Source organism: Pholcus phalangioides, unplaced genomic scaffold (genome assembly GCF_987345545.1).
Source record: "Pholcus phalangioides strain wild (caught in Gottingen) unplaced genomic scaffold, Ppha-v1.0 ptg000015l_1, whole genome shotgun sequence".
Classification (NCBI taxonomy): Eukaryota; Metazoa; Arthropoda; class Arachnida; order Araneae; family Pholcidae; genus Pholcus; species Pholcus phalangioides.
In genome coordinates, this window is record NW_028301608.1 from 83,880,450 (window position 1) to 83,902,627 (window position 22,178).

General features: G+C 39.9%; 1 protein-coding gene across 2 annotated transcripts in view; it reads left to right on the forward strand.

Moving 5' to 3' along the window:
• The window catches only part of LOC149076871 (uncharacterized), a 175,400-nt gene that overhangs the window by 106,404 nt on the left and 46,818 nt on the right, over positions 1-22,178 (forward strand). For both annotated transcript variants that reach the window (XM_089244595.1, XM_089244596.1), the window contains exon 2: positions 17,834-20,683. In XM_089244595.1, the coding sequence (XP_089100721.1) occupies positions 17,834-20,683 (2,850 nt within the window). The remainder of the gene's footprint in view (positions 1-17,833; positions 20,684-22,178) is intronic.

The following is a 22,178-nucleotide window of genomic DNA, read 5'->3' on the forward strand; positions in this document are numbered from 1 at the left end:
CGTAAAACGTGTTTTTATTAGTCACGTAATCGTCTACGGCACAAATCGAGACACACGTCATGAAAATAAAGATGGAGAAGATGGGGGTTGTTGTTTTTTTCTTTCTTAGATGTGACTATATGTGAGTGGCCTTACGTTTTCGTTACGCCAATAGCGTCCTTCGATAGAACATGAAAAATAGAATAAATGGGGGAAAACATTCAATTTTTGAAAAAAAACTTGCTGCAATTTTTTAAACAACGGCATTCAAATTGGTTTTATCTTCTTTTACATTTCCATTTGGCTCTCGAAGTCATTCCGCGCTTTTCAGCGACCTTCAAGAAGGATTTCGGATGTTATACGAAGCTGAACGAAGCTAATACAGCTATTGAACCAAAATCGAAGAAGCTATTTGGCCTTTTATCGGCCGAAGTTATTTAGTGTTTTTTAACCTCGATGAAGTTATGCAGCCTTTTTTAACCTCGGCGAAGTTATTTAGCCTTTCCCCCGATAAAACTATTCGGCCTTTTTAACCTCGAAGAAGTTTTATGCCGTTTTTTAAGGCCCCAAGGAAGATATTTAGAAAGTTTAAACCCCTCGAAGAACTTATTCAGCCTTTTTCAACTTTTCAGCTGAAGTTATTCAGATCCTTAACCTCGGAGAAGTTATTCAGTCTTTTTTAACCTCGATGATGTAATTTAGCCTTTTTTCAACTTTTCAGATGTTTGGTTAATCAGCATTTTTTTTTAACCTCGCAGAAGTTATTTCACCCTTTTCTAACCTCGAAGAAGTTATTCAACGTTTTTAACCTCAAAGAAATTATTTAGCCATTTTTTTTAAGCTCCGAAGAAGTTATTTAGAAAGTTTTAACATAGAAGAACTTATATTCAGCCCTTTTCAACTTTCTAGCTGACGTTATTCAGATCTTTAACCTCGCAGAAGTTGTTTAGATTCAAAATCTTTTGAAAAAGTTACTATGCATTTATATAGGAAGAAGTTTTATACTCAGCATTTTTAACCTCGAAGAAGTCATTTGGCCCCCGGTGACGAAGTTATTTATCTTTTTTTTTTACCGTCTTTACAAGAATTAATTCAGCTTTTGTACCAATCTCGAAGTTATTCAGCTTTTGTACCAATCTCGAAGTTATGCAGCTGTTGTACCGAAGTTGAAGTTATTTTGTTCTATATGACCCTCGAAGAGAAGATATTCAACTTTTGTATGACACTCCAAGAAGTAATTCAACTTTCGTACTACCATCCAAGAATTAATTCAGCCTTTATGGAATACATGAACATATTGTTCAGTTTTTCTACGGCTGGAGAAAGAATTATTGAGAGAAATATGGCCATCAAGCCGAAAAGTTCGTATACCCTATGCGTCAAAGGATAAATCACCATGCAGTAATAAAAAGCATCACCAAAGCACCAAATACATAGAAGTTGTTTTTGGTTGGACGATGATCGATCGTCAATGTCGTTCCAGATACGAAAGAGAGTGTTAAAAGAAGTCGCAATCGTTTTCCTTCCGGTAAATATTTACATTATTTAAACCTATCGCAACACATATTCAAAATATAGATCAGTCGATCACGATTTTTTAAAAGTCGTACAAAACAATAATCGCAATCTATTTTTTTCCTTCTACGACCACGACAACGTCGTCCATTGTTTTCTTAATGGTCATTATGGACTAGCTTTTGTTTGGAGCTGGCTGGTTGGCTGCTTCCGTTACATGAAAGTGTCGGCCATTGTTTTTCTCCCGCTTAAACGAACTGCAGTGGCGCTCGATGGATCGCAAGTGACATCAATTATTTCGCAATACCGGAATTTTATGACTTTTTAAATGCGTTCCCAATGTTTCCCAAAGTGGGCGATATTAATCTCTGAGGGGAGCGCTAGAGCATACCAAAGTGCCAGTTATAGATTATAACAGAGGATATACTATATGGTTTCTTATCAGAAAATCCAATGTATAAAAAAACCGACTGCGTGGACATTTGAATTTTTCTTTTATTCGATCGCGTCGTCTTAATAATACCTTTCGTCTTGAGATAAGTCATTAGAAATCGATTACTTATCTACGGGGTTGGACTTGAGCAGGTACAAAAATGCAGCCACGCTAGACCGTAAAATTGGACCGAAATGCATAGACTTCTCATTACTAATGTTAAATGTTCGGGAATGCTCTTGGACGACCACGCTCTGAGGCCGGGATCACGCTATAAAAGTTTGATAAAAGATCTTTCGCAAAACTTGAAAATAAAAACAACCGATGTTCTTATTAGTTACATTTTTTCAAGTTTTATAAAAAATCTTTTCCAAAACTCTTATAGTATAAGGTCGTAGAGGTATGGTCCAACATTTAAAAAAAAACAACCTCAAAATGTGTGTAAAAATCCCCATTTTTGAGAGGGAAAATACAACCACGTTTCTAAGTGCAATATTTGTTGAGATATTTGAACTCAAAAAACGTGAAAAACAAATTGGGGAAAGAACGGCATAAACTGCGGACAACGCTCCTTTCCCTCATTTATGCTGTTCTTTCTCTCTTCTTTCTCTCTCTCTCCCAACTTCATCTTCTTTCCTTTTTAATTTAAATGTCCCAGCGAATATTGCAGTTAAAAAACGTAGAGCTTTTTTGTTGGCCTCAGAAAAGACACGGCAACAACTTTCTCACAGGGTTTTTCAGGACAGGGTGCCCGTATAAAATAGTAGAATTTTTATTCTGCAATACACTGTCTTTTCACTCTCACAACTGGTACAGGGTGATTTCTGAACAGATTTTGAGCATTTTTTGAATTAGAACCATGCCTCTACGACGAACAGTTGACGAGATGAAGCCTATAGACACCCTATATAACGAAAAAAAAAGTCCTTTCGACACCCCATATAGCAGGCATCTTCAACCCGTTGCTCGCGAGCACCGCGGTGCTTTCCGAAGCACTCAGATTGCTCGATGACGGTGTACGATTTCGTACTCGCCTGCACTTGATCAACTTTCCAATTGAACACACACCCTTTAAAAATTGCATGCAAGGATTGAAATCTTGCTAATTTCATCCATTCGTATGTCAAACTTGTCGCAAGGGTGCTCTTTTTTGAGATTTGCTACAGGCAGTGCTCGCGACAAGAAAAAGGTTGAAGACATCTGCCGTGTAGGATTGAAATTCCGAGAATTCACTTTCACTTATTGTTTGGTGAAATTGACGGCTCTTGGAATTCTTACTTAATACTAAATTTACGTGGAATGGATACTAAACTTTGCCCGTCAACAATAAAAGAAGATACAGAGTGGCTAGAAATAAACTGACACTGCTGAGCTTAATTATACTGACACTACTCCGACCTATGTAGCGTCCGTTGTGGTGGACATAGTTCATTGAAACTTGGTATGTACGTTATTTGGACCAGGGTTGGGAGGAAGATAACTGCGATGACTTCATACTGCTATGAATGGTGGCCAAGAATTGAACTTTTTTTAATGAATCTTTCTTTTTTTCCCCCCATGGCCATATATCCTATATACTAAGTTTCATCAAAATACCTGCATCAGAATGGGCGCTACGTACGTCTGAGTAGTGTCAGTTTATTTATAACCACCCTGTACAAGTGAAGTGATGAAAGTGATGCGTTTTTGTTTTTTGTTTTAAAAGTTTTAGCATAATTTTAGTTTTGAAAAAAAAAATTTAGAAAAAGTGAAAAAATATCCTAAAAATACCAAAAAAATGTCCTAAAACTTGGAAAAAATATTCTTCAAGTGAAAAGGTCTCCTGAAAAATGCAAGAAAAATGCAAACATCATCAACATCCAGGCTCCGCTCATGAATAACACCAGGAATGTGTATGTGATTATCATTTTTTATCGATTACCTTCGGAATTATCTTCTCGCAGAGAGAAATTTGAGTTTTGCCTTTAATAGAAATTGATGGTGTTGTTTTTTTTCTCGTGAAATGATGAGTTGGTTTCCATGTTGGATATTTCTTCTGAGAATAAAGAAATAATGAATCGTTAAAGACGAGTTTCACCGAAGAAAAGATCGTTCGAAATCGATCGTTTTCTTTTTCATCGGAAAAAAAAATAAAAACCGATCGTGAACTCTAATTTTCGGAAACACTTTGGGGATGATGAGAAAGAGGCAAACCAACCGAAAATGGCTGCCCGAATATTCCACTCATTTTCGGTTCAGTTAACATTAAGCTTCTTTCTTTTTTTTCGGCTATGCTTCGTGGGAAGTACCCTTATGGCAGTGGAGCGAAAGTATTATAACACACATGCTCCGGTTGTAAATTATCATTATTATAATAATGATGATGATGACGATTCACTTCCCACTGTCGAAAAAGACGTCGTTCAATTCGAATCATAGCCGCCGTCATCCGATCATTACGCACAGTGAGAGTATGGTCTTGAGAAACGAACTATTTCGAATCAAACCGGTGAAATCATTTGATCTGGTTTTTTTTTTTATTTTCTCGGTGTTTCTTCATGTAACACCACGTGAATGGTTTAGTGACTCACATTAATGAACGCGATCAAAACGCCATCTTTGGAACGGAAATCGCCAACACACGTCTCGTATAACAACGCATACTCGGTTCCTACGCTAAAAATCATCGCATTCATTGGTTGAATCGTTTAGCTTTTTTAAGTGGTTTTTAAAATTTTCCTAATCCACATTATAACTGCCACATTCGAAAACACTGCCTGCCACCTGTTTTCAAGAAGAATATTTTTTTCCCGATCTCTTCCCCCGAAACCAAGGAGGCAGAAAGTAAATACTCTGTTTTTCTCTCTATGTATCTCTTTTCCATCATTTATATATTTTCTGTACGCATATTTCTATATATAACTCCGAAAAAAAAGGATGGAGAGGGAAAAACACCATCTCTCTCTCTCTCTCTCTCTCTCTCTCTCTCTCCTGTCATCTAACTTTGAGCAAAGGCTGACTCCACTCACTGGCAGTTGATTGACAGGACGGGAGGAAAATATGTCATCAGCTCTCTGTACAGAGCAAGCTGGGCTCGGGATTGCTAAAATGAGAGGGTTCTCTAAGAAGACGAGATACCTCTCCCCCCCCCCTCTCTCTCGTGATTGCCACTGTAAGGGATTAATTTAGATCCAATCAATACCATGTGGTCGTAAAATAACTTCGCCGATGTACGAGCCGCCATTAGCAGCAAAAATGAATTAACAAATTCAAATGAAATTCGAGGCATAGGCGTTTCAAAGTATGCGCTCGAAAATAAGAAGAAAAACAAAAACCTATCTCTCGCAGTTACGGTCACAGAAACAAAATTCCTAATGGCCACATTCGCTTTTATGCATTGTTAATGGATCGGTGCAATTAAAAAACGATGAATGACGCTGGAACGGTACCTGTATAGCACCATAAGATATCACCAAGGGCTAACCCGTCGGAGAGGAGTTTCCTGATGCAGAGCAATGTCATCTGCATTGATTGCTTAAATTTGTTTCCGTCTAGCGCCGGTGTTTTTGGTGCTATAGGTACCGTTCAACTCCATTTATGGTTTTTTTTTTTAATGCGTCAATCATTTTGTAATGAATACAAGTGAGTGTCGCTGTTTGAATTTTCGAAATTTTGTTGCTGTTATCGTAACCGTGAGAACTATGTTTTTGTTTTCTCCTTCTCTCGAGTGACCGGGGTAATTCCTTCCTTTACCCAAAGCTTCTATGACTCCTCAGTTGAACTAGTAAGTAATCGGGAGGGGGGTGTCGTGGGGATATGATCGAAGTGTTCAAAATTGTCAACGGGATTAATAGGCTGGAACATGAGTTATTAATACACCGTCACCCAACTGCTTCGACAAGGGAACACCAGTATTGTTTAGTAAGGGTCAATTACAGGTGTTGGTGTCGCAGGGAGTTTTTGTATAATATGGCTGTTAATAAATGTGGAATAACTTACCATTATACACTTACCTTATAAAAGTCTCCGGGGGGGTCGTGAATTCTAACAAAATTGACACGTTTAAAAAGAACTACATATGATAAACATATGGGGATAAATCGAGAAGCTGTCCATACTTAGATAATACGACCATAATCTTTTTATGGGCAATGCTTTGTATAGTATTAATTATTTTCGAGATAAAAAAAACATTCGACATCCATATTTTTTATGGGCATAATTTCTTCAGCTACTTCGTTGGGCAATTCGCCTGTGTTTGTAGGCATAAAGATGTAAATAGAGATCGCAGCCGAAAATGTCCGACGATAATGTCTTGTCGTAGATTTGATCTGAAACGTCAATAAATACACGATTGATTCGTTACGTGAATTTTTCCTGTTTTCTATTTCGAAAATAGGAAACCAATTCATCACAAAAAATCAAAGTCGTTGCAAGAAGCTTAAAATTGTATTTAGAAGAAGGAAAAACAAATGTTTCAATTCGATTTAAAACGGTTATTTTAAATCGATCGGAAGGAAATGCCCGAAAAAGAAATATATATTTTGTTTTTGTTTTTGGTGGAAACAGTCACGGAATGAGGAAATGACTGCTAAAAAGAAAGAAGATTAGTCATTAAATGTGACGACATTCATTAAATCGACTCTCGCATCCTTTTTTCCCCTCTTCTTTCTCTATTCGATTTATTTTTCTTTCTTTTAATGACGAGAACGCATTCCCCAAGTCATTCGTAATTAAGAACCATAGGTACGCATTCATGAACAGTAATCGGCAAATACAGGGTGTCCCTTAAATTCACACACATATATAGTTTGAAAATTCATAAAAATTGAACGAATCGGTATATTTGAATGTGGTGTTGCGAAAAAGTTATAAATTACTAGAATAACTTTCCTATTTCATTCATTAATTCTAGAATTATTTTTTCATTAATTCCAGAATTATTTTTTTCATTAATTTTAGAATTATTTTTTTCATTAATTCAAAGAATTATTTTTTTCATTAATTCTAGAATTATTTTTTCATTAATTCTAGAATTATCTTTTTTATTAATTCCGAAATTATTTATTTCATTAATTTTAGAGTTAATCATCTTTCAACGTTTTTAACCATTTCCCAAAAAAAAAAAGATCGGAGGGCCACGACAACAAGATCCGAGGGCCAAATGTGACCCGCGGGCCGTTCGTTGAAGATCCCTGCACACCAACCTATTTAAATTGAACGTTGATTGGATACAATCGTTTTATCACCGAGGAATTTCATAATTGATCTTCTCTTAAACAATGACTTCGACGATTCAATCAGACTTCCAAAAGCAAAATGCGCTCGTCCCCCCCCCCCCCATCCAAATCGGTTTTATTGCCGTATCTGGCCTGGTTATTAGCACACACTGGCTGATAACAATCGCATATTATTACGTGATAACAATGCATTCATTTATTTACGATCGAATTTCGCAGAAAGTCGACGTTTTCTCACGATCGATCCAAACACAGTCCACTTGGTTTAGGTGGAATAGGACGATGCTAGGAAAGAGAGAAGACATGGCGTGGACGATCTTCGCCATTCTCTTCCTTTCTGTTTTTATGAGTTTGTGTGTGTGTGAGATCCGTAGTAGCCAACTTCTACCTGGGGCCGAAAACACCTCAGGGGTCAAAACACGATGTCTTGCAAGCAGACATGCCGAAATATCATTAATAAGTGTTATTGCTCCCAAACCCACCGCAACAACAACAACAGCACCGGCCAACGAAGGGGGAAGATGAACGCGCGTGGTCATCCCATTGAGATCCTTACGTCATTTACGGTAGTACATACTGTAGTATCCTCGCCATCACACAACTGAAACCCCTTCGGGATCTGAATTCTTACCCGCGGCTATTTTCCCAATGAGTTTAATTTTAGAAAACGAAGAAGAGACGCATCTCTTTTCAGATGGTATGGATCGCATTTTCGGAAGGGACAAATTTGATGATTGCGTACGTGTCTTGGTTGCGTATGAATCTCTCTACCGCACAAGGAACTTGGTCGCCAGAGGTAAACAGTTTTCGTCGAGGAAACTGTCAGCCCTACACAAGGATCTATCAATCTTTTTCTCTCACTCATTCCGCAGAATCAAAAAGAAAACAATTAATCGTTTGTTTTTTTTCTACAGAAAACAAAACGTGAGAAGATTTTTCTCCTTAAGAAACACGTTGTGGAAGGAAGAGGAATAAAAACAGTAATTAAATCTTATTCTTGAAATACGAACCGTAATTGTTAGTGGCTTGGAGGCCAATCCCATTTAGACGAGTGGTTCTCAAAGTACGCGTCGCGGTTCCCAGAGGAGTCGCCAAACTTCGTTAGTGGCATCGCGTCAAGAAGAAAGAATTGATGTGCGTCGACATGATGATCCGTAGCAGTGAGAATTTGAAACTACAGTACTTGTGCGCAATTATCACAGCTGTGAGAGCGACCCGGGTACAGTCAAACCTCCGAATAAGAAATCACCTCTATTTAAGGGACAAATGTCCTGATCCTTGTCCTTTTGAATAAGAACTTGATTACGTCTGAATAAAATATAACTTTGTTTTCAGAGACAAAAAACAAGTGTCCCAGGGGTGTCTTTCATTGAGAGGCAAATAAATTCGTAAATACTTTAAGAATTGATCAAAATTGAAGGAACTGGTGTATTTGAATGCGGTTTGTGGAAGAAAGTTGTTCTCAGGAAAGGGAATTTTTTTTTTAGCACAATATCAAATTGGTTCGATTTTTTTTTTTTTTTTGTCAATAGAGAGCAATGCACAAAAGCAAAGTATAGGAAATATGTAAATTAGAGTCCTGTGAAATTCAAGGTGCACAATTAATCAGGCGCCATCTATCGGTGATCGCCTCATGCACGGTAGGTAAAGAACTTGTTTCTTATGTCTTTGCCAGGATTCGAATCCATAGACCTTGATGGTAACCTTCATAGTGGAAGATGAGCATCTCACCGCTGGGCACAGTTTTCCTGTTGCTGGCGCTTACACAATGTTTTCATAGTGATTTTGACATTGGTGGATAAAGTACTAGTGTTGAAGTTGTTTTTCCCCTCAGCCAGGAATCACCAGCTGAAGCTTTACAAACGCTTCGGATACAGAATAGATCATAGTTTCCAAACCTTTTTTGGCCCATCGCCCCCTTGTTCAGAAATTTTTTTCTCCCACCGCCCCCCAACGCAATCTAACCCATAGGTTCCCCCGTAACTTCTACCGCCCCCCTGGAACTTTCCATCGCCCCCAACGGGGCGTTAACGCCCACGTTGGGAATCACTGGAATAGATTGAAGACAGTTACAGGTCCAGACACCTGTGATCAGCTTTCATGCAACGTCCTCTATCGACAACAATTTGAACTAATTTTTCCTGCAGCAAAAAAAAAATCCCCTTTCGCGAGAATAACTTTTTTTTTTTACAAATCGCCTTCAAATATACCAATTCCTTTAATTTTTATGAATTTTTAAATTATTTACGAATTTATGGGACACCCTGTACGACAACTCCAGGTTGTGGTGTCGCGTAGGGAGTTTTACTATTACACATAACAGGGCCAGTGCCGTCTTAACGCATGTCCATGATGCGCTTAAGACGGCCTTGAACAGGGCACCAGAGCAAAACCACCGAAATAATTCCGTCGCCAAGATCTCTCCTAGGCTGAGTGTTTTTTTAGATGTTATAGCAATGATAAGAAGAAGAGTTTGCCTTAATTGAAGTTCGCCTCACATCAACGAATAAGGCAAATACACGAAATATTCGTTGATGACTTCTTAAAATTCTTGGGCGAAGTTGATCTACTCTTCCAAACAGCAATGCCCTTGAAAAACATAGTCACACATGGTAAATTCTCCAAATTGTAAAATAAAAATTCATGCAATTGATGATCGGTTAACAAATTTCCTACACGAGGAATAAGGCCAAAAAAAAACGTTAGTCGGTTCTCTTCTCGAAAGTTGGGCTGAAATGAAAACATCCCTTTCAATTAAATGCTTCGGGTTTTACCCTCGTGATAATTTGAGTAAGATGGACGAGCTTTTAAACTCACGTCCGTGACACCAAAAAAAAGAAAAGAGGATCCATGGGATTGAGAGTGACTTATTAAAGATCTAATAAGATTGAAAACTCTCTTCAAGTACTTTTAAATGCAGGAATTATTCAAAACAAACAAACGAAAACTAAAACCTAAATCTTTGTGTGTGTGTATGTGACCTACAAACGACCGCCGATCATCCAAAATGATCGGTTCACCGTGACGGACGTTGGGCTGTTATTTAAACCCTGCTCAAGAGATCGATCGCTCCATCAAGACGGATGGCGTTAGTCTCGATCTCTTTTTTTTTCTTTAGCGCGTTTATTTATTTTTTACGGAATACGCACACACACAAATCGGTTTTTCAAGACTCACTCGAGAGTTTCTCTCACTGTCTCAAGGGTTCTTTTCTCACTTGAGATGGTAATCGTATTATCATATCCTTGCTTGTTCGGTCGCATCCGCGAAATTTCTGATGAGATGCATCCGCGAGATGAAAAGAACGGCCAAATTAGATGGAAAATCTCGATATAAGTGCATTTAATGACAGGGTCTGGAAGATTCCGTTTTGACTGGGTTTTCTTTTTTCCGGTTAAATCGCATAATATGCTGTTATTAGATCTCCCTTCTGTGTTTGCTCCAATTTTCGAGTTGTTTTTTTTTTTTTTTCTAATGCGCTCCAGAATTCTGCCCGGGTGATCAAGAAAAGCAAAATGAAGCTTTTCCTCATTCTCATACTGATCAGGTGATGATGCTTTTTTGACGTTCTTTTACCGATTTTATATACATACAGAGTAGGATCTACAAGTCCGGAGTAGCATTTCTTACTATTCAAAGTACAGTCAATTCGCAATAAGTCGAACTTTGATGACTCAATTTCTAGTGTTAAAATTTTCCCTTACAATTCGAAGTTTTCTTTCCTTAACTCGAAGTTTTCTTCCTTTAAGTTGAAATTTTCAGGAATGAGAGAAACTTAAAGCAATAGCATTTAGCAATAGAATGTGCGTGCGTGTGTGGGGCTTAGCATTTATCAATAGAATGTAGCTTAGCATTTATCAATAGAATGTAGCTTAGCATTTATCAATAGAATGTAGCTTAGCATTTATCAATAGAATGTAGCTTAGCATTTATCAATAGAATGTAGCTTAGCATTTATCAATAGAATGTAGCTTAGCATTTATCAATAGAATGTAGCTTAGCATTTATCAATAGAATGTAGCTTAGCATTTATCAATAGAATGTAGCTTAGCATTCAGCAATAGAATGTAGCTTAGCATTTATCAATAGAATGTAGCTTAGCATTCAGCAATAGAATGTAGCTTAGCATTCAGCAATAGAATGTAGCTTAGCATTTATCAATAGAATGTAGCTTAGCATTCAGCAATAGAATGTATAAAGTCTATACTCTTGTATACACTTTATTTATAATTCGTTTCATTTATACGAGTATCGTGTATATGCGCCCTTTTCCATAATACAGTACGAACGTCTAGTTTTATTCGTAAATATTCTTATTCAATAATTAAATATGATTAAATTAGAATAACTTATCTTTTCGAATCCCTTCATCTCCAATAGTTAGGCATGTTTTATTAATACGATGTTCGTAAATAGCGATGTTATTTTAATAACTCTTCCCCCCCCCCCCCACTCCACTCTGAAATCGGAATTTCCGATAAGTCGACGTTTTATGTTTGCCGCTGTACATTAGACTTATCGAGGTTTGGCTGTATATACTCCCCGTCAAAAAAATAAATAACGCACCAAGAAAGAATCACCTAATCACCAGTAATAATGAAAATGATTAGTGTCGTATTCCCTCCACCAGAGGGAGTGTCTCGAACTGTTCCTCTTCAAAACGGCATCAGAATCTACTACTACTACTAATACTACTTCATATTTCATATCGTGCACCGCCCAGGCTCTATCGACAATTGTGAATTAGAGCCATTGCCCGGATGAGGGGCCGGGCGTTGCCGAATAACTTTATAGTAATCGATTATGCATATAAAAATCACAATAACCATTTAAAAAAAATGGTTTCGAGTTCATGGCTTTGCAGCTCTACTATTACTTAACCAAATACCAACTCTGGCCATATCGCTATATTGCAATTTACTGCCAATTAATGAGATGAGCTGGAAATGATAGTCGCCTGAGGCTCGTTAGGAAAAGCATATTTTTCTTCCTCCCTCGGGTTTGAACCTGAGGCCTTCACGGTGGTAGACGCGCATCTTACCACCACGCCACTCAGGCGCGCTATTGCTTAACCGTACATGCACCTCGTACACACTCCTCAGCGGAATTTCTAACGAATCGGTACATGCAGGAACGTGGTGTGAGTGAGAAAGAAAAAAACCGACTCACATTCACTCCTTATAGTTCGAAAATTCAAGTCCGGATTCAAAATTGGGCAGAATATGCTACCCTCTTCGCGCTCAAGCATCCTGGCACAAAATACACAATTTGACAACATTGTCATGCAATAAAATGAAATCACGTGGAAGTAATCTGGGTGATCGCTTATTCTTGATTAATTTATTCAGCTGACCGAACGTGTAGATCTCGTAGACTAACCCAAGTCCTTCACTAACGGAGAATCTGGAAAGAATGTGGATGCGTGTCTGATTTTTTTTTAACGAACACAGGTAGCTACATTCTGTGGCTTCCTCATTGATTACTTTCCGAAACACTATCGGGAATATTTTTGCATGCGCCTCAATTAAGTCACTAGAACGGGTTTCATTTGCTTGCCTCATACATGTGATTGGAAATTTTTCCGGCTTCCATTATTTAAATATTATCTCGTTTAAATCGTAAAAGAGAATCTCCTTCAGAGAATAAACATTGAAATTATAACATCTTTTTTGTTGTTTGTACGCTCTGCATTCATTATTAAATCATTACGAGGGTGAATTCGTGTTGACATCGAATGCAATCTGCGGGTGCATCTTAAGAGCACTCTCGTGTAACTTTCGCTGCTGCTGAAAACAAAAGCCATCGTCACGGATAAAAAAAAAACCCATCGCGATGTCTCTCTCTCTCTCTTCAATATTCAGCTCGAACTTCACACTGGAATTTACGAGCTGTTTCGCATGGACCGAATATTCAGTCGTTATCGTATGGGGCCAACTTCAATGGATGTGTATTCAGTAGGACGAGATGCATAAACGTCGACAGGTTGCAGCATTAAAGACAATGGCTGTGACCCATTATTCTGGAGGGTAGAAGAGAGAAAAAGGAAGACGTTGTTGATCTCTGAAGGTGACAACGAGTGGAGGAATGCGTCGCATCACGAACATGCCGATGGTTCGTTGGGGCTTTTTTTTTTTCTTTCTATACCAACCAGAAGCTAATAACTACAAACAACAAGATGGTCTACTACGTGTATAACCTACTAGAGAGAGCGCTTGCTCCCTCTCTCTCTCCAATCTATTTTTCGATGTACATTTCAGATACTTTTGTTTTCCCTTCTTCGAAATTATTCTTTAATATTCATGTCCTTGTCATTCGAGCCCCGATTTGTTCGTTGACTTTCACTCTGAGGTTCACGACATCTCGATGTACACCATTCACATATTTCCTATTCTACTTTACTAAGTAATAGAAGAGTTTTTGTTTCGTCACAACAAGCGCATTAATGATTCAAAATTGTTTGTTTGTTTTTTTTCGAGATAAAGACATCGTTCTGTTCGATACAAAAGTTTTATTCGGATGACTGGTTTAAAGAGAGATAAGAAATCGCTAAATAACTCAATTTACTTCTTCAGCTTCCGTAATGCATCACAAAATATTTATTTTTATGCAATACAAAGTGTCTCATAAGTTCGTAAATAATTTAAAAATTCATAAAAATTGAAGAAATTGGTACATATATTTGAATGTGGTTTGCGAAAAATTTATTCTCGCGGAAGTTTCTCCTACCCCCCCCCCCCCCGGAAAAAATTTGGTTCAACTTTTTTTCGATAGAGAGAGCTGTCCGAAAACAAACCAGGGCTGATTGAACCTGAACCTTTCTTCAAACTCTTCTGTGTCCGAAATGTTCGCACAGCTTCATCCAGTGATTCGTGGCTGAGGTGAAACAACTTCACAAATAGTGACTTTGAACTTTGAAAACCAAACACACCCCGCTTCCCATCTCATTGAGATATCGAAGCGTTCCTGGAGGATGCGTGTGTCTAGAAATTTTATTAAATATCTTCAGAACAATAAATAAAAATATTACATATAGATTGCACATATAAATTCACATATAATCAATAATCAATGACACACAAATAGTGACTGCTTAATCCACCAATGTCACGATAAGAAACTTCATGTATAAGCGCCAATAACAAGAAAATTCAGAAATTAGCTGTTAATCATACACCCTGGATTTTGTGGGACTCTGATTTGCATATTTTCAATGTGTGATTTGCTCTCGCGTAGTACTTACTCTCTGTCGACAAAAGTTTGGACTAATTCTTTCCCCCCCCCCCCCCCAGCACGAAAAAAAAAATCCCCTTCGTGAGAACAACTTTCTTACAAACGCATTCAAATATACCAATTTCCTCAATTGTTATGATTCTTTAAACTGTTCCCGAATTTATGGAACACCTTGTATAAAACACCTCATAGAAGCTGGAGCCCGTACCAACCTTAAAGCGCTCAGAACTGATAGTATTATTGTTATTTGTAGTGAATTCACAAAGCGAATTCGCAGAAATATCATCAATGGTTTCTCGCAAGACCATCATAGGAAACTTATTTTCCAGATTCCACATCGCGTAGGCTCTCGAAATAATAAATTGATATGCGGCGAGGATTCATTTCTCGATACGATGACTCATTAATCGAGTAGGTAGAAATCACATACTTACGATATATCCCTGTGTGTGTGTGTATGTTTCTTAATGACAGAGGAAACTTCATTATTTTTCCAATGGTGGCGGCACATAATAGTAAAGAAAGGGAAAAAAATTAGATTGAAGAGCCATGAATAGCATGTGAATTTCTAATTTCCTGTTCCGAAATCATCCCATTGCCATGTAATGATGTTCGAATACGTCTGTGTTTCTCTTTTATTATCGTGGGAGTTGGAAAATTATTTTCGTGAGAGGAAGCGATATTCGATTCATGGAATTCGCTTTTCTTTGATGAACGAATAGTTAGTACATATCGGAAGAACCAATGTTTGTTATTTGTCCCAGACCAGTACAGGGTGTTTATAAATGAACTGACACTACTTAGACGTATGTGGTGCCCATTCTGATGGAGGCATTTTGATGAAACTTGGTATATAGGATATAGGGACCATTGGGGGAAAAGAGGAAGATTCAATAGCCTATACATACAAAAATAGTTCACTTTTTGACCACCAGGTGGAAATGTGGAGTTTTTTTTATCGCAGTTATTTTTTTTCCACGGCCTCAAATGCAGGAGCGTCGGAACTGTTTCGAACCTGTGGGTGCTCGTCTTGAGTTTCATGTACGAAATTTATATTTCTAAATCAATTCTCTCTGGGGGTGCTCGGACCCGTTCTACAAATTTCCGTGGGTGCTCCAGCACCCACAGCACCACCGGCTCCTACGCCATTCCCCAAATTACGTGTATACCAGGTTTTAATGAAATGCGTCCATCACAATGGGCGCTACATAGGTCAGAGTAGTGTCAGTATAATTAAAGTGACACTACTCAGCTTAATTATACTGACACTGCTCCGACCTATGCAGCGCCCGTCGTGGTGGACGTATTTCATTTAAATTTAGTATAAACGTAATTTCAGCCATAGAAAAAATATGACTGCTATAAAAAGCGCCACTTTTCATCTGGTTGTCAAAAATTTAACTTTTTTTTATTGCACCTTTCTTTTTCCCCCATGGCCATATATCCTATATACCAAGTTTAATCAAAATGCCTGCATCAGAATGGGTGCTACGTACGTCTGAGTAGTGTCAGTTTATTTATAAGAAAATAACCCCCCCCCCCCCACGTATTTATAATATCAGAAAAGAGTGAAGTTACATATAATGTGGATTATCAAAGGTGATAAAAGAAGACTCTACTAATTCATGAGTTGTGCAATTACATTTGCATTAGAGAAAGACTTAAACTAGTGACCAGTGACGTCATTGCATAGCTCATAATAGCGATGAAGGGCTGTCACAACCCTATCTTGGTTGTCCCTGAGTTCTTCTGTGGTCTCGCTCTTAGTTGCGATGCTGATGTAGCCTCCTACTACTACTACTTGACCCCCCCCCCCCCCCGCACATGTACCTTCTTCCTTTTCTTTCAAACCGAGCACAACTCCGATCCAGTAGTGTCAGTTTGTTTGTCTGTCTCATCGAGCACAAAAAAGTGAGTCTTGAAACGGTGATCGATGACGGGGAAAGCATATTTTCCTTTAACCCTCTATGGTTCACCCTCATAAAAATGCATGTAAAATTATTATTATTTTTACAAAAATGAAGATGAAAATTGGTGTTGTTGACATATTTTTAATTGAAACAATGTATGAACGAAGAAATTTAATTAATTAGAGTGGATTTTTAAATTCGTGGGTTCTGGAGCCCCCTTAGCACCCGCGGCTCCTACGCCATTCCCCAAATTATGTGTATACCAGGTTTTAACGAAATACGCCCACCACAACGGGCGCTACATAGGTCGGAGTTCTAGCTGAAATGGTTAATTAAAGGGAGATATATTTGCCTTGATATTTGCCTTGATTTTAGTGTTGTTCACAAACAGGTAAAATCTTGATTAGGGGTCATTCAAGTATTACGTCAGCATCGATGGGGTGGGGGGGGGAGTTTCCGATTTGCTGACTTTTGATGACAAGAGGGGAGGGGGGTTTGAATGATGCTTACGTCATCAACCACCCTGTATGAAGATATGAAATATTCTTAATGGCATCTTATTCTGCGCCAAAAACGGAAAAAAACCTTTCGATAGTTATTGGGCACCTGAACTAACTTTTTACCTATTGATAAGTCCCCTACAGAGCCACTTTAATTATCTCTAAATGTTTCACGGATCCTTCAAGTGCTTTGGAAATCCTTCAAGTGACCCGTAATTATGCTGGGGATCACTTAAGTAATCTGGGAATGTTCCGCGGGTAACTTGAGTGATGCAGAAGCGCACCGGAGAGCCGCTTAAGAGCTCTAAAATTGTGCCACATGTCACTCACGGGACCTCTAAATGTGCCACGGATCAAGTGTTCTGGACTGCGTCGCGGATTACTTAGGTGATCTTTGAATGTGCTACGGGCCTACTTCAGCGATCTGAAAAAATGTGCCACGGGCCTACTTCAGCGATCTGAAAAAATGTGCCACGGGCAACTTAAATGCTCTGGAATTGTGCCTGGAATCGCCATTTAAGCGATCTGTAAATGTGCCGCTTGGTTCATTTTTACAAAATTGGGTTTGAGGGGGCAGGCCACATCACATAACCTTCAGGGCAACATTTGTATAACTAGATATAAAGGTATTTTCTTTCGAAATTTTAATTTTTTAAGAAATATTTTTACATTGCAAAATATATATTTTTCGTCTGGGGGGGGAGGCACACGAGCTCCCCCCATGCCCCCTCCCGCGATCGTTTCTGATCCCCAGCAATATGTGTTAGGAAGTAGTGGCAGCAAGCACCCCTTGTCAGCAAAATTTCGTCAGCAGATCATGGGGGGGGGGGGGGGGTTAAAAAAAAGTGTCGTTTAAAGTGATATTTATATTGAGTGTTCGTGATGTAGAGTGTGTGGATTTCTTTTCCGAATCGATTAAAAGAATTGTTAATTTCTTAACAAAACCCCTGCACTGATTTGCACAATTTCGTGTAAAGCTCATTAATGCGAACTATAGTGTGTATGTGAGAAGTATTGGTGATTAACTGAGAATCTTCTTTTTCGCAGGTTCCCGAAAAAAGATGGACGGAAACCGCTTCCACGGCCGGCCAATTTACGTTAGACATGCCCCGGACCCGTACGCAAACATCTATGGCACGGTACGGATGAATCCCATGGGCAAGCTCCGGCCCGCTCTGGATCTCGAGCCTCTTCAGAGCGGCAAAAGCAGTAGCGGCAAGAAACCGTTCAATTTTCTACCTTGGAAGAAGAATAAGAGCAAGACCGATGAATACTTGCAGCCTCAGCCGCAACCACTAGGAAAACACAACAAGCACAAATTCGGATCTTTGTCCGCTTTACCTTCAGCTAACCTGTACAGAGACTGGGACAGCTCTTCCCAGTACGCTTCGTCATCCGCATCAGACCTCAGACACGCCTCGATCAGAAGCGGCGGCTTCAAGCCTTGGGGAAGCAGCAGCACGGTAGCTTCTCCGTGGGAGACGTACCACAACAACATCAACAGCAGTTCCGAGGCGTTGAATAGGGCGAGGGACTTCGGGCCTCCATCCGTTAGGTCTGCTTCTCCCGGTGCTATCAGCGAGAACAACAACGTGACGACACTCAGTGACAGTTACGTGAAGTTCAAACCGTGCATGTGCGAGAAAAAGAAAAGTGGCCCCTTCGGAACACTGAACTTCAAGTCGTTGAGGTCCACGAAGTGTCATTGCGGGTTCTCCAGCGTTCGTTCTTCCGGTGGTTTCGCTCCTCCTCCACCCCCAAGGAGAAAATCTATCCTGCCCGAAAAGGTTGACTTGTACTCTGTCCACGAGGACCAGGCTTTCTCTGTACCGAGGCCGGTCAGCAGGAGTAGCGATGTCGTCGGCGGTGGACGGCAAACATTGTACGACACTTTGAACTTGAGAGACGGACGCAGGAGACCCCAAACTTCTCCAGTCAATGCAGCGAGTTCCTCAGCACAAGCCAAATTTCTTAGGTCTCTAGAAAACAGTGCCAGCAATAAGGAGAAGTTCAACTCCGTTTCGTCCAGAAAATCCATTCTGGAATGCGACGTCACCGCGTACGATCTCGTCAAGAGCTACCTGAAGTCGACGGAGGACGTGGATTCGGATCTCGATGACGATCTCAGTGATAACGTGATAGAAAGTAACAGCATCAGCGACGATTACTCCACACTCAAGTCTAATACGGACTCTTCTCCCGACCTTGGTGCTCCCTCGAACAAGAGCAAAGCCAGGAAAGCGACTGCAGCTGGCAACTCTCCTAGTCCAGTCAGTTCGGAGAGTGAAAGCGGGATATACTCCCAGCCACCGAGCATACGGATAGGTGGACACGGAATGAAAGTCTTTCAATCGGTCGGGAGCGAGAACAATGGGAGTTCGCAGTCATCGTCTTTGTACTCGGAAGGATCCAAGACGAATTCGGTTGATTCCAGGACTAGCAGCTGGAGTAACGGATCAATATCGGACGACGGCATCTACTCCCTTCCGGAACCAGATTACGACTCTGCTAGGGAAGAATACGGAGCTTTGCAAGAGCATGCCACTGAACAGCCCTACGCTAGTTCTCGTCTTCCAGGTGTGAAAAAATACGACAGTGGCAGTGATGTGGCGGATTCGCCGAATATAGCCAACTACCGGCAGTACCCACCTCCTCATTCATCTTCACAAAACGATCATTACGATTCCCCAATCTTCTCCACTGTCCGACGTGCTTCTTCGATGGTGACGTTAGCCTCGAGGGTGAACAACTCTGACACTCTCAGCAGACGGCAACGGGACGAATACAAAATACCGACAATACCGGAACCACCACAAATCGCCACGAAAGTCATTCCACCTCCTCCTCCGCCGCCACCGCCACCGAATTTTACCGTTAACGGTGATAGCTCATCTTGGGGGTCTCCGAATACACCGAAGTCTCAGGTGTCCTCTACCGAAAATGAACATCCGGCCCCCACATCCACTCCAATCCGCATCCAACAGAGCAATAGAGTGGGCTCATCAATAGCAGAAGAGCTCAAAGAAAAGCTCAGAAACAACCAACCTATCTTGAAGAAGAAACCCATGGAAGTGAAACCACCCATCAAAGTGAACAGTACGAATCCATATGCGGAAGTCAAGTCCATTCTCAAGAAGACGAGCGCGGAAGTGAAAAGGAACGACGGTGACTCTGGAAATAATTCCGATGTACAGCAACTTCAGATGATGGACGAAATGCAGGACATGAAGAAGAAGAAACGAGTCCAGTTCAAGTCCTTGAGTAACGAATCTCTTGTCGTTGAACAGATGCGTAGACAATCTCCCTCCTCTTCCGAAGAAGAGTGGGAGGAGATCAATCGTGTATCGGCCGACCAATCCCCTGTTGAATCGAACCAAGATCCCCAGAACGACAACCAAGACAAGACCGACAACGCTGGTGTCGAGAATAAGTCAAAGGGTAGTGGATCAGAAGAGGGCTTCCAGACTGTAGAAGAATTCCTGAAGGACAGTCGCCAACCAAATACCGTGAGTCAAGTCCCACGACTCGCGACAAAGAACACGGTGGCAAACCAGAACAAATTGAACAAGGCTGAAATCGGAGTCAAAAAGATTGATCACAAGATTCCGATTTCCAGACCATCTCAGCCTCCACCGCCTCCACCCGCGAACGCAAAGAGAGCGGTGGCATCGGGAGGTTGTCCACCACCGAGACCCTTGAATTCGGCATCCAAGAGCTATTCCCATTGCGATCTCCGTGTCGTTTCTTCCAAACCCGGAGACAAATTCAGGATGACTCCGGGACTCGCCAAGACGTCGATACCGGTGTCTAGTTCCAGGTACCAGCAACCTGTTCCTGGAGGAGGCGTTTTTCACAGCAAGGGGAGACCGAGGCAAATCGGTCAGGCCAAAGCAACAGGTGAACAATTTAATTTAACATTATACAGGGTGCATAGCTAACAGCACGCACCTCATTCAACTGGCGAGCCGTTGATCCTAGAGCAAAGATCTTCAACCTTAATCTAGTCGCGAGCACTAGCCGTACCTATCATCAAAAGTAGAGCCCCCTTACGGCGAGTTTGGCATACGTATGCCTTAATTCAATATGATTTTAAACCTTGTATGAAATTTGTACAAGGTGTTTAATTGGGGCACTGATCAAGTGCTCGCGAGCACAAAATCGGTCACTAGAATCGAGCACTCTTGGTGCTTCAGGGAGTACCACGGTGCTCTCCAGCAACAGGTTGAAGATGCTTGTCCTAGCGACGTACTTCCAATAAGGAAAAAAGTATCCAAATAACGCGTGGAACTCAGATATGTCAATCATGTTGCAAGGGGTTTTATAGTTATCAAAATGAAAAAAATAACTTTTTATACGGACACCCTGTGCTCAAAAACCCAATTAGAAATTGTAGAAACCCAATTGTTGCGCTGAATTCAAATACCTCTGCAAGCGAATATTGCGCTTAGAAGCGTGGATTTTTTTTTTTATGTGAGACAGGGCAACAACTTTCTAATTGGGTTTTCGAGCACAGGGGGTGTCCGTATAAAAAAAGTTAATTCCTTTTATTTTAACACAACCCCTTGCAACATGAATGACCTATCTGAGATTCAAACGTTATTTAGATACTTTTCCCTCATTGGAAGCACGCCTCTAAGATCAACGGTTCGCCAATAGAATTCGGTGGGTGCTGTTAGCTATGCACCCTGTATAAATTGCGCTTTGTACGCAAATATATAAAGAGAACGGTATAAATCATTTTAAAATTCAACAGATGGTCTCTTGATGATGAAGTTCCAATACGCAACGAACCATCCAATCGTTTTCTAATTCGAATGATTTATCGATCAAGTATATAAAGGATACAAATCGAAAAATATCTTCTAATGGAAATAGAAAAATTTCTATCTAAATGGATTCGATCGATCGAATAGATTGTCATCTTGATCGGGACTGAACAGGAAACAAACTTCATCGAAACAGATGTAAGAATCACGCGAATTGCAAGTGCTCTGTTTTGTCCATAAGGTTTCACGTTAAAAAGTGCGCATTCAAAAAAAAAATCCTCTTATTTATTCACGAAAATCCCCTATTTTCCGTCATCTTGTAAAATTCGTTCAATAACTATTTATAAGAATTAGTCAATTGAAAAGAGAGCATTTGTTTTAATCCTTCGTTCACTGGATAAAGTCGCATATTCTACTTTCGATAAAAATTTTCCTTCATTCGTTGTAAGAAAAGGGAATCATTCATTCTATTTTCAGAGAAAATTTCCCACTCATTTCAAAAAATGAAAGAGATTTTCATTAGTTTCCTTTATTTTTGATTCAAAAAATTGGTGGAGGATGTGCCTTCATTCATTTTTTTGTTTATAAAAAATTTCTTTTATTTCCTCTTTCAGCGAAAATTTCCG